Below are 15,431 nucleotides of genomic sequence, written 5' to 3' on the forward strand. Positions count from 1 at the left end.
CAGGGCCGCGCCCGGCGGGGCATGGCGTCCGAGCGCGGCGGGCGTCGGCTGGTGGCCTGTGAGGGGTCCCAGGTCGGGGCCGGGGGGTCGGCCGCGCGACGGGGCCGAGGGCCGGGGCAGGTGGGGCCGCTTGCTGCCTCTCGTTGGCCGCGGCGGCGGCGGGCGCCAGCGAGGCTAGGAGGGCGCGGCCGCGTAGCCCGGCAGCTGGGACGCTCGGCCGGGCCCCGGCCTGCGCCCAACCGGCGCGATGCTCTTCTCGCTCCGGGAGTTGGTGCAGTGGCTGGGCTTCGCCACCTTCGAGATCTTCGTGCACCTGCTGGCCCTGTTGGTGTTCTCCGTGCTACTGGCCCTGCGTGTGGACGGCCTGGCTCCTGGCCTCTCCTGGTGGAACGTCTTCGTGCCCTTCTTCGCTGCTGATGGGCTGAGCACCTACTTCACCACCATCGTCTCCGTGCGACTCTTCCAGGATGGAGAGAAGCGGCTGGCCGTGCTTCGCCTTTTCTGGGTCCTCACAGTTCTCAGCCTCAAGTTCGTCTTCGAGATGTTGTTGTGCCAGAAGCTGGTGGAGCAAACGCGAGAGCTCTGGTTCGGCTTGATCACGTCTCCGGTCTTCATTCTCCTGCAGCTGCTCATGATCCGTGCCTGCCGGGTCAACTAGCTTCGCAGAAGATAGGCTGGAATGCTGGGACCCACGCCGAGTCCCCATGTCTACCACACCAGAGGAGAAATCTGAGTCTGAGAGCCAGCTTGTGCCCTGCTGCGTGCCTGGTTTTCAATCAGTCATGTCTGAAGTTGTTCCCTCAGCTGGGCTAAAAAGAGCAGCCTTGATTCTTAAAGTGTATTCTCTCTTATTTCATGCTTTGAATAGCTAATCTTGAACTGAGTGAGATCCCTAGAAGGATCCTGAGAAGGCCAGACAATCCTGAACTCCTGACAGAAACTGCATATAAGTAAAATATCCTGATGGGCTCTTGAGTATTTTCATGGATCCTGGCAAAGTACGCCGTGTGCAAAGGCTGCAAAGCCGGACTCGGGGTTTGCCCTGGCCAGCAGTGCTGACCTGAGTGCTTGCTGTCCCCACCTCCCCAGACAAGACTTTCTTAGATGCTTGAGCTCTAAAAAGTGTAAACCAGCTTGTGTCTTCTCCCCAGTGGCACTGTGGAGGATGGCTTTTTCTTCATTCCAGCCCAGGCAGACAGGAGGATGTTGAATAAGTGTGACCCGACCCTATCCAGAGATCTGTCGCCTGAGAAAAGAACTCGCTTTCAAGGCACTGCTTGGCTTCCTGTCCCCAGCTTTTCCACCACCTTGTGGCCGGCAGTGTTAGTGCACCTGAGACATTTAGGCCACTAAGGGACCAGAGAGAGGAACAGGTGTTCTGATGTGAATAGGCATTGAGACCTACACATGGGGAGTTTGCAGTTGGTCTCAGCCCACGCTTGTCACTCTGAGGGCTTTGGTTTGATGCCAGTTAGGTGCCAAATGAGAACATTTGCTGAGATGAAAATAAAATAAGAGAATGTTTTGCTGAAACACACAGTGGTTGCCTGACCTTTTGAGGGTTAATGTTGAGATGCTCCCTGCTGTGTGGTGTACATGGTTACAGAGCTGAGGTTGTAAGAGAGGGCTGGAAGTTGGCTCGAGCCTTCTGGGTGAATGGGAGGGTAGTTCCCTCGGAGAATCCCTGCTTCCTCCCTGGGGAGCCAGAGTGAAGACAACCCCGCGGGGGTGGGCCCATGTTGAGGACTTAACAGGCAGCTTGTGTGACATCAGAGTCTCTGTAGGCCTTGCTGACCTGCAGAGCAGGAGTCAGCAGACTATGACCCGGGGCCTGTTTTTGTACTGCCCGTAAGCTAAAAATAACTTATATTTTCAAAGGGTTGTAAAAACAATGTGACAGAAATGAATGTGGCCTGCAGTGTACAGGGCCCTTCAATCTTGGCACGGTTGGCCTTTGGGTCAGATCACTCTTGGTTGTGTGTGTGTGCAGGGAGAGGCTGTCCTGGGCATCATAGAGTGTTCAATGGCACCCCTGATCCCCACTTACCAGATGCCAGGAGCACCCCTCACACGTGACAGCCCAGTGTCTCCAGACATTCCCAAATCTCCTGGAGGAAAAAACTGTTCCTAGTAAGAACCGCTGGACTAAATTACCCCCTGTCTTGCCCATGTTTTCTGGACTCTTGTTCTAGGATGGATGCCGCATGGCCTGAACCACTGAGATGCTTGAGTTGGAGGCTGGTCTAGTTGGTGCCACAGCTACAGAAATGTCTCCTACCCAGCGTCAGCATAACCTGTGTCAAAACCAGATACAAACTGACCCTTGGGGTTGGGTTTCCTTTCAATGTTATTTTTAGTTTGTGTGTTTTATCACTGCCCTGTTGAATTCTGGTAGTTTAGGTAATCCTGTCAGCATACAAGGGATGAGCGCAAAAATGTTCAGCTTCCTTCTGGGAAGGTGATTTGAGGAGAGTCCTGACGGAACACTTGAACCCTGGAAGGCTGAAATCCAGTTTCTTTTCTCCAGCTGGATAGACTGGGCTGTTACAAGTACTGTTATTGCAGTGATAGCTGCAGACTGCCACGGGACACAGAAGTGGAGAAGGGCCTCAGAGTTGAAACCTGCCCTGGGTCTTCGCAGAGGCCCAGGTGCTCTTGGAGCCTGGTCTCTGAAAAGTGAGTGTAGCGGGAGGCAGTAGTGTCATTTGTGAACATCTGTTGACTGTAGGCAGGTGATGGAAAGGCAGGGGACAGTTGTCCTTGCCCATGCCCCCAGTTTGTCCTCTCATTGGCTCCAGCAGGCCTGAAAGAACTCTGTGCAGCTCTCCTGGGGCAGTGAACTTCCTCATGGCAAGTAGACAGAGAAGGTGTGCCCTCAAGGGCAGCGTTGGGCTGGGGGCGGTTCATCAGGCGAAGGGAACGTGTCCCGGCTATTATTGCCCTGTCTGCCTTGGAGCGCTGTGGGCATGCTCGTATGCCTTACGGGCTTCCACACTCCCGTTCGTGTTTGGTGGGCCCTGGATGACCAAGGGTGAATAGTTTCCACTACTTGTCTGGGCAACAAGAGTGGATTCTAGGGGCCAGTAAAAAACAGAGATTTCTGAGAAACCGATTACTTCGCACTGGGTGGGGCTTCAGCCGTTGGTATCTCCGCTAAGTCCCGCGGGAGACCCAGGACCGCAGGTGGGCAGTCCTTAGACCCATAGGCACCTGGGCCAGGAAGAGGGAGGCTGGCGTACAACCGGCGGACCGCTCACGGGAGCGGGACAGCCTTCCAGTCCTGGGTTGGCCCTTCTTCCACTGCGCTTTCCCTGGGATAACAGGCGGACAGACCAAGAGCAGCCAAGGTGAACCGCGACGCGGGGCCCAGGCGTCCGGCCGGCCTGCCTGCGGGGCAGAACCCGCCCCCTCCTGGCTCCGCCTTCCGGGAGCGGCGAGCCCAGGGAGCAGAGGCGGAAGTGTGGGCCTCCCTGGAGGGGCGTGAGGCGTCACGGGCGTGTCCAAGGGCCTCCCCATAGGGACCCAGTCCGGGGCTGGGCGCTGTCCACTGAGGTCGGCGGGAGGGCGGGGTCGAGGAAAACGCTTTCCAATCAGCGTGGCCGGCTATCCTCCCTGCCATAGGTGGGGCCGAGGGGCTGGGGCGGGCCTGAACGGGCCTCTCCCCCAATGGGCGGTGGTCCGGGGGTGTGGCAGCTGCGCGAAGGCCGGCGGCGGGCGGCGGCCGCAGTCCCCGGCGCGCGTTGGATCCGGCGGCTACTCCGCAGCATGGCCGGCTTGGGACGGCCGGGCCCAGCGCCCCGCGCCGCGATGCCTGCCTGGAAGCGAGAGATCCTCGAGCGAAAGCGGGCTAAGCTGGCGGCCTTGGGCGGGGGCGCGGCGCCGGTCGCTGGGGCTGGCACGACGGAGACCGCTGGGCCGGTGACCGAGCCGCTGGTGCTGGCCGAGAGCCTGGGCCCGCTGCGCGAAAACCCGTTCATGCGGCTCGAGTCGGAGCGGCGGCACGGGGCGCGGCGCGCCGGGGGCGCGGGCGCGGCGGGGCCCGGAGCGCGGCCCGCGGAGCAGCTGCTGGAGCTGTACTGCCGCGTGCCCGGCGTGCGCACCATCCGCGCCGACAACATCCTCATCATCGAGTCGGAGCCCGGCTTTCCGCCCGCGCCCAGCCCGGGCCTCGGTCCCGGAGGGACCGCCCGCATCCGCGCCGCGGAGGTGCTTGTGTACGAGGCACCGCCGACGGCCGGCCGCGTCAGCCGCCTGCTCCAGAAGTTCGACCCGCCGGCCGCGCCGCGCCGCCGCGGGAGCCCGGAGCGCGTCCGCCCCGCGCTGCCACCCTCTCCGGGCCCGGCCGTTCCGCGCGTGGGCGAGCGCGCCGCCTGCTTCCAGTCCGATCCGGAGCGCTGCGGCTCAGGCCTTGGCCCCGGGCCCCGGCGCAGCGGCTTCTTGCACAAGACTAGCAGCAACTCCTTCACTGTCCACCCGCGGGGCCTGCGCCATAGTGCGGGCACTCGCCCACTCCCCAACGGGCCCCTGGCCCCGGAGTCCCGGGCCGGCGCTGCCAACGGCTTTGAGGGCTCCGCGCCTGAGCCAGGCGAGTGGAAGCCAAAGGTGGAGTCGGGGGAGGCCCCCGCCCACCAGTCCCCCAGCCCGGGGACCCCCAGTGCCACTCCAGCCGCGGATCCGGCCTTGCCCACGCTCAGCTCTTCCAGTGCCACTCCCAGCCAGCGCCAGTGGGTCTCCGCGGCCACCAGCGCCAATGACTCCTTCGAGATACGGCCGGCCTCAAAGCCAGACATGGGCAGGATCCCTGCCGGGGACCTCCAGGCCCGGGCTCTGGCTAGCCTTCGAGTGAACTCTCGAAACTCCTTCGTAGTCATCCCCAAGCGCAAGACCTCTGGGGCTCCTCCTGGGGAAGGGAGGCGGTCCGTGGCGCCTCCAGAGAAAGAAGTTGGCTGGGCCTCCCAGCACCCAGAGCATGAAGCCCAGCAGGTACCTGGAGTGGATGGTGTGTTTGCAGGTGGGAGGAGCCCCCCCAGAATCGTGGAGGGGGGCAGCCCTGCTCCAGCCGCTGCCCTTGTGGACCCTGCTGTCAGGTGGCAGGGGCTGCCCTCACCACCCCCATCTCCTGAAGCTGAGCCCGCCCAGGGCTTCCAGACTTCTGGCTTGGCCAAGAACGGCAGGGAGCCTAGGCGGCCAGGGCTGCCCATCACTTTCATTGATGAGGTGGACTCGGAGGACGAGGTCCCCCAAGAAGCCAAACTTCCCTGCTCCGGGGCTGGTGCGCCTCCCCAGTACCACCCGCATCCGACCAGGCCTGGGTACTTGTCAGAGCTCCAGCATCGGGGTGGCAACACCTTCACAGTGGTGCCTAAGAGGAAGCCAGGGGCCGTGCAGGCCAACGGCGAGGCCAGGCCAACGGAGGCTGAGGAAGAGGAGCCAGGCAGAGTTTCGGAGCCCCCTGCTGCTGCAGGGACCTCACTGAAGAAGCGCTACCCCACTGTGCACGAGATCGAGGTGATCGGCGGATACCTGGCCCTGCAGAAGTCTTGTCTCACCAAGGCCGGCTCCTCAAGAAAGAAGGTGAGTGGTGGGGGGCAGAGTCCACAGAGGGAGGGGGAGAGGTGGCGGGTCACAGATCTGTGGGTGTAGCACGTGGCCTGCTTCCAGGACACCTGGGCTGGGTGTGGGATGGCGTCTACGTGGACCAGAGGGGGCTGGTGGCTGTGCGCGCTCCAGGAGAGTCTGGGCTGGGGGAGTCGCTGGCACGCCTTCCAGTGGGATCCTAGGGACCTAGGGGCTCTGTACACTGAGGCTGGTGGGGACGGCGGGTCTAGCCAGGGTCGTGTCTTCCTGTTGACTCTCGTGGCTTTCTCTGGAATTGGCCGGGCAGTCCTGTCCCAGGTGGGCCCTGGCTTTGAGGAGTGGCCTGGCATGTTCTTTGGGTCCTGGCCTGTGTCCTAGCCTATGCAGGTAGCAGGGGCCAGGGTGGAAGTGGGAAGGGGCAAGAAGCCCTTTGATTTGGATGGGGTGGGACTCCTACTCTCAGCAACCCAGAGAGCATACCGGCTTCGCACTTAGCAGGACTTGGCTTTGAGTGAGGGTTGACCGAGCCCTTGGTGTGTGGCAGGCTGGTCTGAGCCTGGGCTGAGCTGCTGGGGAGCGATGAAAAGGCTGCCCTCACTGGGGAGGAGAGGCCAGGTGCAGGGCCAGGAGCCTTCTTGGAGCCTCACTGCCCCGGCTTCTTGGTGGCCTGGCACCCTCTGGGCACAGGGGGACGTTCCTCATATTCTTCCCGGTCATTCCGGCAGCAGTGTGTTACCCCGGGGCGGATTCCAAGGCCAGCTCCACAGGACTGTGGTCAGCAGGTGCTGCGGGCAGATGCACTCTCCCCGGGTCGGCCTCTCCTTCTCTGCTTGTCCTGAGGCCGCCTCTGCCCTTCGCCTCAGTGTCTTCCGTGGGGGGCGGTGACGTGGTGTCACCGGAGCCCCCTTGCCCGCTGTCCTGCTGGCGCTGTCTCATTAGACGTGGCGCCTCGCCTGCCTGCTTCCTTTCTACTTCCTGCCTCAGGGTCGGCCTTGGCACTGCCCTCGCTCCGTGCATCACCCTCTCCTGCCGCTCCATCTGCCTGGTCAGGCATCCGCGCCCGTCCCCCGCCGCGCTTCCGGCGCCCCCCACGCCTGCCCCGTCCTGCCCGCCTGACCTTGCCGCACCCTCTGTCCGGGCCCTCTGGCAGCCACGGTCACAGCCCCACCCCCATGCCTGTTCTCTCCCCCATCTGCTCCTTCGTCCTGACCCTTGGCCCCAACTGCTGCTGGAGGCTCTTTTCCCCTGCTGGCCTCAGGCGGTGGAGGCAGTAGCTCCCGCCCTGCTGTGCAGAGGGTGGGCCTGAGGCCAGTGGAGGTCACGGAGCTCTCTGTTGAGCCCCCGTCCCAGCCCCACGGCCCTCATGCTGGGAGCCTGCCTGCTGCTTCCTGGGTCCGGAGGGCTGCAGCCCAAAGCCTGGGGGCAGGGCTGTGGGGGTCGCCCGTGGTTGAGTTGGGGTGAGAAGGAGGGGAGGAAGTTACGGGAGGAAGCAGGCCCCGGCCTGGCCTGGCCCTTGGACCAGCCTGGTCCCTGCCCCGGTGCCAGCCTCAGGGGTTGGGGGTCCAGATGGATGGTGCTTCGCATGGCTGAGAGGTCTGGCTTGGGCCCCGTCAGAGCAGCATGCGCTGCTGCGGGCGGTTTCTGCCTGGCCAAGCACCAGCTGCCGTTTCCAGGAAGAGCGGCATGCCTGTTGGGTGGGACGGAGGCGTGGGGCCGCCCAACCCCTCGGAGTGAGCTGGGCCACCCCGGCCGCCGTGGCCGCCCCTGCGCCCTGGCTTCGGCTCGCCCGCTTCAGCCAGCCGGGACTTCATCGTTGTCCCGCCCCCCCAACCCCGCAGTCCAGGGATGTGGGGGTCCGGAGGCCGGCAGGATGTGGGGGGCCTCCCTGGCGGGGTGGGGGCCAGACCACCGCCTCTTCCAGGGGACAGTAGGGCGCAGCTCCTTACGTGGGCAGAGGCTGCCGGTGACACATCCGTGGAGGGCGCAGCCCTGCCCTGGGCTGTGGGCGCCCAGCCAGCCGTGCACCCCGGAGCCATGCCTGGGGGACGCACATGGCCCCCAGTTAGTTACCTCTGGGTAGAGGCACAGAGGCCTACCTCCCCTGCTGCCAGGGCCCGCTGGCTGCTGGGGGAGGGGCGGCCACGCCCTTCTCACCCCTGCCCCAGCCCTGGCTCCCTGGGTGGGGCAGCCTCCTGGGGTTGACACTGCGGGCCTCTCCCCTCCCCTCTGACCTCCTCACTTGCCCACTGCCCGCCCAGCCCAGCACGATGCCCGCAGGGCCTCAGCCTCCATGTCCAGGTCCAAGCCTCCAACCACCCACCCCTCTGGTTCTCAGGCCCCAGGTGCCACTGCCCTGGGGCACTGCTCCCCCACTGCCCCCCACCCCCCACTCTTCCGTGTGGTCTTTCTAGAGCCTGGGACTGCTCGAGCAGGCCTGGACCCTCTCAGCTTCCCCACTGATGGCTGTCGGGGGGGAGGCTGCTCTTGACTCAGGGTGTCTCTCTCGAGCCATCATGGCAACTCCTCTGGGGCCGTGCGGGGTGGTCCTGTGGGCCCCTGGAGCTTGGGCTGAGTGGGGGATGGTGGGTGCAGGGGTACGGGGTGGGGTGGGTGCTCACCCCCGGCTGGGACCGCTGGAGCCCAGCTCCCAGCCCAGACAGTGCAGGGTGGACACTGTCCAGTAACTGGCTGGGCATGCCGGATGGGGTGCGGTGAGGGTGAAGTAGGCGGAGCCAGGACCCACCCGCTGGCAATCCAGGCCAAAGTCCCCACCGGTCAGCTGACCAGGCTTGTGCAGGTGCCTCTGGTTGCAGCCCCTGCCTGTTCTGTCCGCCTGGGGTCTGGAGACGGGGTCCCCCCAGCCCACGAGTCACGGGGTGTCCTGTGACCCACAGAACTGAGCTCACGCGGAGCCTGGGGACTGAAGGGGGGTGGGACGTGCCCTGCAGCATGCCCCAGCTGTCTGAGCCAGACCTGTGGGCACACCCCTCCCGCCCGGCCCTTGCCTGGCCAGGCCGTGCCAGGCTCGGGGCCTGCTTGCGCCCAGCCCCCTCGGTGTCCCGCTGGCAGCTGGTCACGCGGACTAATGAGAGCATGCTAATCTGCTGGGCCCTGGCAGCGGGCCCTTCCCTGTCCCCAGCGTGGGGGATGGGCGCAGAGGGCCCAGGGTCCTCGGGGATGACCCTGTGTGTCCAGGGGCACGCTCCCTGCAGGCCTGGGCCGGGCAGCCCCTGTGCCGGAAGCCCCTTCCTGCTTTGGACTCCTCCTGGGGTATTTGGCCCCAGGTCTCAGAGGGCCAGTTCCAGGGGCGGTGGAGAGGGGTTGGCCAGTTGACTCCATCCCCACAGGGGCCACGGAATCACCGCACACAGCTGCCCAGGTGGGATGCTCCGAGTCATGGGCAGCCCCCAACCCAGGGCAGGCCCCTGCCAGTGGGGAAGCTGAGTGGAGGAGGCTCCAGGCTTGCGCCAGTGTCCCCGGCAGTGGGTGGGGCACTTGTGGACTCTGGCAACCACCCTTGTGCCAGCTCTCTGTTCCGTTTGGCCTCCCAGGCGGGAGGGGGGCAGCTGAAGGTCCAGGTGGGGCCTGTCTGGGGACAGAACACCACGATCCCACTTTTACCCGGCCCTGGTGGTGGTCTGCCCGTTTCCCTGACCGCTTATCTGTGTGGACGGCTGCCGGGAGCCGGCACATGAGATCCCACCCATGACAAGGTCATGAGGGAGAAAACCTGATGGGCAAGGCAGATCAGGTTTTCAGGGATTCCGAAAAGCTGCCCCCGGCGCTCACCTTAAAGATGATATTTGTCTTTCTGATGCTTGCTTCAATAGACTACTCCCTAATTTCTGTGACACGGGTAGAAGGCCTTCCCCGATCTCTCTCCAAACAGAATCAACTTAGAACTTTAATGAATATGTCCCCCGGATGGTGGTATCCTATAAGATTATCCAGGATGAAAGGAGTGTTTCAATTTAGACCCCTTTGCTGGCATTCTAGCCTGCTTGGCAAATGCGTACTAATGCACATGACTGCTCACAATACCTTAATCATAAAGAGTTAAAGAACCTGATCACACAAAGGCCCTAATAGGCGCAGAGCCCTTCGGGGGTGAGGAAGGCCTATTAGAGAACACAAAAATATTCTAAAAGTGGTTATAGTTAAAGATTTAGAAAAATAAGAGTTTAGAATTGTTAATTTTAACCAGGAATGCTAAACAGGGGCTGCCTCACCGGAGCTGCAGAGTCTTTGTGTGGTAAACCTTTTAGATAAATTTAACTGATAACTTCTGCAAAAGGACTGACCTTTGTGTTCATTAAAGAATGGATTACAGAAAACAGCTTTGCATTCACCTAGGTCATAAAATGTCAATAGGCCCCAAGGCCAGAAGATAATGTACAAGACCCTCATAAACAAAGAAGTATGCAGAAAACACCCTGGTTTCTTGAAGAACAAGCTGATGTAATGTTAAACTATCTTCCCCTTAGAAATTTACTAATTTAGGGTATTAAAAGCCACAGTAAAAAATGAAGCATTGCCAGACTCTGCGCACCCCCCGTCTGGTCACTCTCTCTCTCTCTCTCTCTCTTTCTCTCTTTCTCTCTGTTTCTCTCTCTCTCTCTCTCTCTCTCTCTCTCTCCCTCGCAGACTTGGCCCTATCAAGGCTGGTCTCACATCTCTCTCTCGCCGACGCCGTTCATCCTGAGGGTACCCCCTGGATCCTGCTGAGGCTGGACCCCGGCAGACGGCTGTGGTGAGGGCAGCGGCTCCTGAGCTCGGGACCTGCCCAGTTGGTGTCTGTGGGCCAGGCAGAGGTGGGCAAGGCTGCCCACAGCTGTGTGTGCCCACAGGAGGTGGCAAGAGCCCCGCCCTTCTTTCCGGATCCTGGCTCAGCAGGGCAGTGCCAGCCGCTCCTGGGCAGCCCCGTGCATGTCCCCCAAGGCCGGGCCCTCTGCTGCCCAGGATCGCAAGCCCGACTCTTCTGAGACCCCTTCCCCTCCTGCTGTCCCCAGGCCCAGGGTTCTTCGCCCGGGGGCCTGGCTGCCTCCTCGGCTCCTTCCAGGGGAAGAGGAGGAACTTGAGCTGACTGTGGTGTCCTGTGCCCTGGAGTTTAATATTTCGAGTTCCAGTAGGGCTGCTCGCATCTGCCGGGCAGGCGGCTCCCGTATTCATTACCACCCCGCCTGGCCGGCCGAGCCCTGCGAGCAGGCGGTGGGAGCCTGGCCCTGGGCCCCAGAGAGGGAGCGTCCGGACCCCACGGCCCCTCCCCACCCGCAGCACAGACTGGGCTCGGAGGCCTGTGGGCGGAAAGGGGAGGACTTGCTTGGGCGTGGACTCCTGGGGCCTGCTGCGTGGACAGGGCGGGCGAAGCCCGCGTGGGCAGTCCTAGTGAGAGAAGAGGGCTACTGACCCCCACTCCGCGCAGCCTCCGGCTGCCTCTGTCTGCAAAATGGTGACGGCACTTGGTGCCCCCTTCCCGGGCCTGGCACAGGGCAGTTGCCTGACTTCATGTGGGCCCTTGGGGGCCTGGCCCAGCAGCGGTGGTCTGTGCTGAGCAGGGCAGGCAGGATCATCCTGGTGCCTGGCAAGCTGGGACGTGAACTCAGGCCTGGAGGAAGGCCCCAGATGACAGGAGGGGCTGCTGGAAGCACAGAGGTGGGCTCCCAGGTGCAGCCTCAGCTGGACCTGCTCCTGCCGGGAGTCTCAGGCTGGGAGATGTGGCTGGTGCCTTGCCTCCTTCGGGAGGCAGACCTGCGACCCTGGGAACCGCCTTGGAGGCGTCTGGAGACCCCCTGGCTTAGGGCTCCTGGTGCAGCTGGGGTCTGGGTCCTGGGAGCGGTGGTCACTAGGAGTGAGGGTACCCTGGGGCGGGAGGGCGCGGGAAGGGCTGGGCGGGGCTCAGGCTGCAAGCGGACACCCTCGGCCTGAGGGTCCAGGTGGAGGGTCTTCTCTGATGAGGGGCAGCCCCCACCGCGGGGCCGATGGAGTGCTGGGCTCCTGCTTTGGTCTGACATCCCACTGCACCCCGGGGGCCCCCTGCACCCAGCTCCGCCCAGCTGGAGGACCCCCAAGGCCCACAGTGGGGCCTTCGCTGATGCGCCCCCTGCCCCCAGATGAAGATCTCCTTCAATGACAAGAGCCTGCAGACCACGTTTGAGTACCCCCCCGAGAGCTCCCTGCAGGAGGAGGAGGCGGAGGAGGAGGAGGAGGAGGGGTACGTGGAGGAGGATGCGGAGGCCTCTGGCCCTGACGGCGTGCCGGAGAAGCACCTCATGCTCTTCCTGCCCCGGGCCACGTTCGTGAGCAGGGTGGGGCCCGAGAGCCCACAGCTGCCGGACGGCAGCTCCAGTGAGTGCCTGTCAGGGCGGGCGGGCGGGCGGGCGGGCGGGCAGGGTGGGGTGGGGCGGCCCAGGTAGTCGGATTACAGCCACATGTCCACCCACTTGGCCTGCAGGCCTGTCCAGCTACACGCCGAAGCACTCCGTGGCTTTCAGCAAGTGGCCAGAGCAGGTGCTGGAGCGGACTCCAAGCGTGGAGGAGGCCCCGCCCAAGGAGGTCATGGTGAGCAGGGCCGGGTGGTGGATGGGCACCCAGGGAAGGTGGGCGAGATGGGGGAGCTAACACCTGGACGCACCCTTGATTGCCTCCACACCGCTCTCTCAGCTCACCCCTGCCGGGCAGAACGACCTCTCGGACTTCCGAAGTGAGCCAGCCCTCTACTTCTGACCTCCCGCCCCCCGACCAGCACGGCCAAGGCTGACGCCCTCCGGCCTGCCAGGCTCTGCCCACCCACGTGCCGCGCGTGCTGCCTGGGGCCTCACAAGCAGGCCGGTGCTCAGGGCCTGAGCCGGGGGCGCCCGGGACTCCTGACCCTGGTTTGCGGGCACTGCCTGTGGGGAAGGACGGGTCCTGTCAGGTGTGTCCATGTGGAGGCCGACGGGACTGGATTTCCCCAGCCCACACCCCCACGTCAGCCACTGTTTCTGATGATCAGCACGTCTCTCCCTGCCTCTGATGACGGACTCAATAAACAACACTGGATGAACTGCCTCTACCTTCCTGCATGGTGCTGGGCTGGGGAGAGGGGGCGCAGGGGTGCGGTCTGCGAGGCTACATCGAGGCAGCGTGGGGGAGGCCACCCATCCGGGGTCGGATGGAGGACCAGCATGGACTTGTGTGCCCAGGGAGGTGGCCCTAAATGACACCCCACACCGCGTAGCATGGCCCTTGTTGCCCCGCTTCCCCTCCCAGCCACGCTTTGGCTGGGCAAGGGTCTTCCCTGTGCCCGCCCTGTGAGTATCCCCGGTCTCTAGGGCTTCTCCTGCCCCCCAGAAGCAGCTCAGTGAGAGCTGTGGTGGGAGGCGGGGCGCCAGGCGAGCTTTCTGGGGGCTGGAACTCTGGGCCTGGGAGCGGGAGCACTGCAGCCGTCGGGTCTGAAGGTTTTCCTCAAGGGTCAAGGGCTGGGGGTGCAGAGAGAGGGGCCGGGCAGGCAGCCTTGCTGCTTGTTTAGACTGGAAGGTTCTCGGACCCACCGGAGCCTGCAGGAAGGCCGTGGCAAGCTGACCACTCACTTGGGGTCCTGCTTGCAGGGAAAACTGACAAGAGGTGACAAGGAACGGGAGCGGCTCCTGGCTGGACTGGCTGCCTGTGGAGCCAGGCCATTCACAATCCAGCCGTCGAAGGCGTGTCTTTTCCTCTTGGGAGTGTCAAGCCCAGGAGAAATGCCACCTGGCCAGGCTTGGGAAGGAAGAAGCTGTTTTCCTGGAGGAGTGGGCCCAGGCTTCTGTAGACCTTTTCAACTGACACGTGCTTCCCAGTCGGCCCGGCCCTAAGAGACAGGAGTTGTGGGGACCCCAGGTGGGCTGACAGGCCAAGGAGATGGGCCCAGAGAGGACTCAGGATGGAGGGCTGGACCCCAGGCTGCACGGAGGCCGCTCGTGACGAGAGTGGGAAGCACGGGTGCTATGCTGCCCGGCAGCACTAGGAGTCACTGGGCTGGAGAGCAGCTCTTCCCGGGGGCTCAAAGGCCAAGCAAGTCCCCTGGGCCCGGCCTTACGCTAGAGGCCAAGCCCAGCAGCAACTTCACTGAAGTGTGGGCTGTATGATAGGCTCAGGGGAAGGGTGTGGCAGAGGGTCACAGGAAATGCTCAGGGGCACCCTTACCTCTGTCCCTAAAGCCAAGGCTGGACAGAGGGAAAGTCACCCCAGGCCCTCTTCTCTCCTTCAGAGGAGCCATATGACAACTGGGAAGGGTTTGTGTTCTGACTTGAGCGGGGGTGCGGTTTGCATCTGGCAGCCCCACACTCTACACAGGCAGCAGTATGGCATGCATCTTTACAAAAACAAACTTTATTGACAGTCACAGGCCTCCAGGGCAAGCTCTGAGGCAAAGAAGGGCCCCAGCCCCTCCCCCACCTGCCTGGGCACCTACCAGTTGAGGAAGGAAGTCTGGGGATTCCCGCAGTGCTGAGTTTAGACTTGGGGCCTTCCCTGCAGCCCCTGGAGCTGCAGGGGCCCTGCACAGAGCTACCCTCCCCAGAGCCTGCGTGAGTGCACGACTAGGACCCCCACCTGGTGGGCCACACCCAGGGCCACTGGAGCTTGGCAGTTGCCTCTCTTGGCACCAAAGACAACAAACGGAGAAACCTGCTTCCCTGAAGAACAAAGATGCTTTGAAGACAGGCTTGCTGGGGGTGCTGAGCCACAGGCAGGACGCCCACCTGGGGCCTCATCAGCTCTCTTTGCCTCCGCTGCTCTTCTGCTCTGAGGCTGTGGCCTTTGTCAGGTTCCCCGCTTCTCGCTTCAAGACACTAAGCAGAGTCTGCGAGCTCTCCAGGATCTGCGAACAGAGACATCAGCCAGTTAACACTATTCCTCCCATCAGAAAGTTGCCACGGCCTGGCGCCCTCGCCTATGCCAGGCCCTGCTCCCCTCTAAGTATAGCCCAAAGCCCACTGCTCACACCCTGGGAAGCCAGGCCCAGGTCGGCTCCGGCTCCTGCTGTTGCTCAGTCTGGAGCCAGGGACACGGCGACAAGGCGCCCACAGTAGGACCCAGGCCGCGCTGTCACTCCACGGGGGCCTACGGCCTGTCCAGGCGCCCCGGGGCCAGCAACCGGCCCCCGAGCCCCACCTTGAGGTAGGCGGCTTCTGTCTCCGCGATGGTCCGATCGAATTCGTTCCGAGAGGCGATCTTGCGCGCCAGGTTCTCGTTGACTCGGGCCAGCTTCTCCGTCAGCTGCCTCACCTCGTTCTGCAGCCTCTGCTTCTCGTCCTCCTCCTGCTGGATCTGCCGGCACAGCTCCTCCCGCTTCTGGCACAGCTCCTCGATGCCTGGGGCGGGCGGGGAGCGGGCGCGGTGGGCGCCGGGGGCCGCGGCGGGAACGGGAGCGCCGGCGCCGGCGCGCGAGGCGAGCGGCCAGCGAAGGCCCGGGCGCCCAGACCAGGCCGGCGGCCGGCGTCCCCGGGCGTCTGGCGTCTCAGAAGGCCCGCGCGAGCCCCACTACAGTCTGAGGGGCCGAGAGCGCCCAGGCCCACGCACCCTGCTCGCGCCGCAGACGCCGCTCTCGGGGTGGCCACGCCGCGGCTCCGCCCAGCGTCCGAGCAGCTTCGCCGCCACAGCCGCGCGCGGCGGGCCAGCGCCGGCCCGGGCCCGCAGGCCGGCGCCCCCGCCGCCCTCCCGACCGCCCGCCGGCCTCGCCGCGCGGCCACTCACACTTGACCAGCTCGTTGTTGTAATTCTGCAGCGCCGCGCCCTGCTGGGTCATGTTCGCCGCCGGTCCCCGTCGCCCCAACCGCCGCTGCCCCCCCACTCGGCGCCTGCGCACGACCTCCGCTCGCCCCGCCCCCGGGTCGCGT

At 63.9% G+C, this 15,431-nt stretch overlaps 3 protein-coding genes across 3 annotated transcripts; 2 read left to right on the forward strand and 1 right to left on the reverse strand.

Annotated features, from left to right (window-relative positions):
* Positions 1-122: 122 nt before the first annotated feature.
* On the forward strand, positions 123-1,533 carry TMEM203 (transmembrane protein 203). The gene has a single exon (XM_061154191.1). It carries the CDS (start codon positions 248-250, stop codon positions 656-658), a length of 411 nt encoding a protein of 136 aa, XP_061010174.1. The 5' UTR covers positions 123-247; the 3' UTR covers positions 659-1,533.
* Positions 1,534-3,742: 2,209 nt separating this feature from the next.
* On the forward strand, positions 3,743-12,624 carry TPRN (taperin). Its single transcript, XM_061154137.1, has 4 exons — positions 3,743-5,574; positions 11,688-11,922; positions 12,029-12,135; positions 12,238-12,624. Exons 1-4 carry the CDS (start codon positions 3,766-3,768, stop codon positions 12,298-12,300), a joined length of 2,214 nt encoding a protein of 737 aa, XP_061010120.1. The 5' UTR covers positions 3,743-3,765; the 3' UTR covers positions 12,301-12,624.
* A 1,281-nt stretch (positions 12,625-13,905) lies between these two features.
* On the reverse strand, positions 13,906-15,409 carry SSNA1 (SS nuclear autoantigen 1). Its single transcript, XM_061154193.1, has 3 exons — positions 15,289-15,409; positions 14,707-14,906; positions 13,906-14,413 (listed from the first exon to the last, which is right to left on the reverse strand). The coding sequence occupies exons 1-3, from the start codon at positions 15,338-15,340 to the stop codon at positions 14,306-14,308; spliced, it is 360 nt and encodes a 119-aa protein (XP_061010176.1). The 5' UTR covers positions 15,341-15,409; the 3' UTR covers positions 13,906-14,305.
* Between the last annotated feature and the right edge of the window lie 22 nt (positions 15,410-15,431).

Source organism: Dama dama, chromosome 11, assembly GCF_033118175.1.
Source record: "Dama dama isolate Ldn47 chromosome 11, ASM3311817v1, whole genome shotgun sequence".
Taxonomy (NCBI): Eukaryota; Metazoa; Chordata; class Mammalia; order Artiodactyla; family Cervidae; genus Dama; species Dama dama.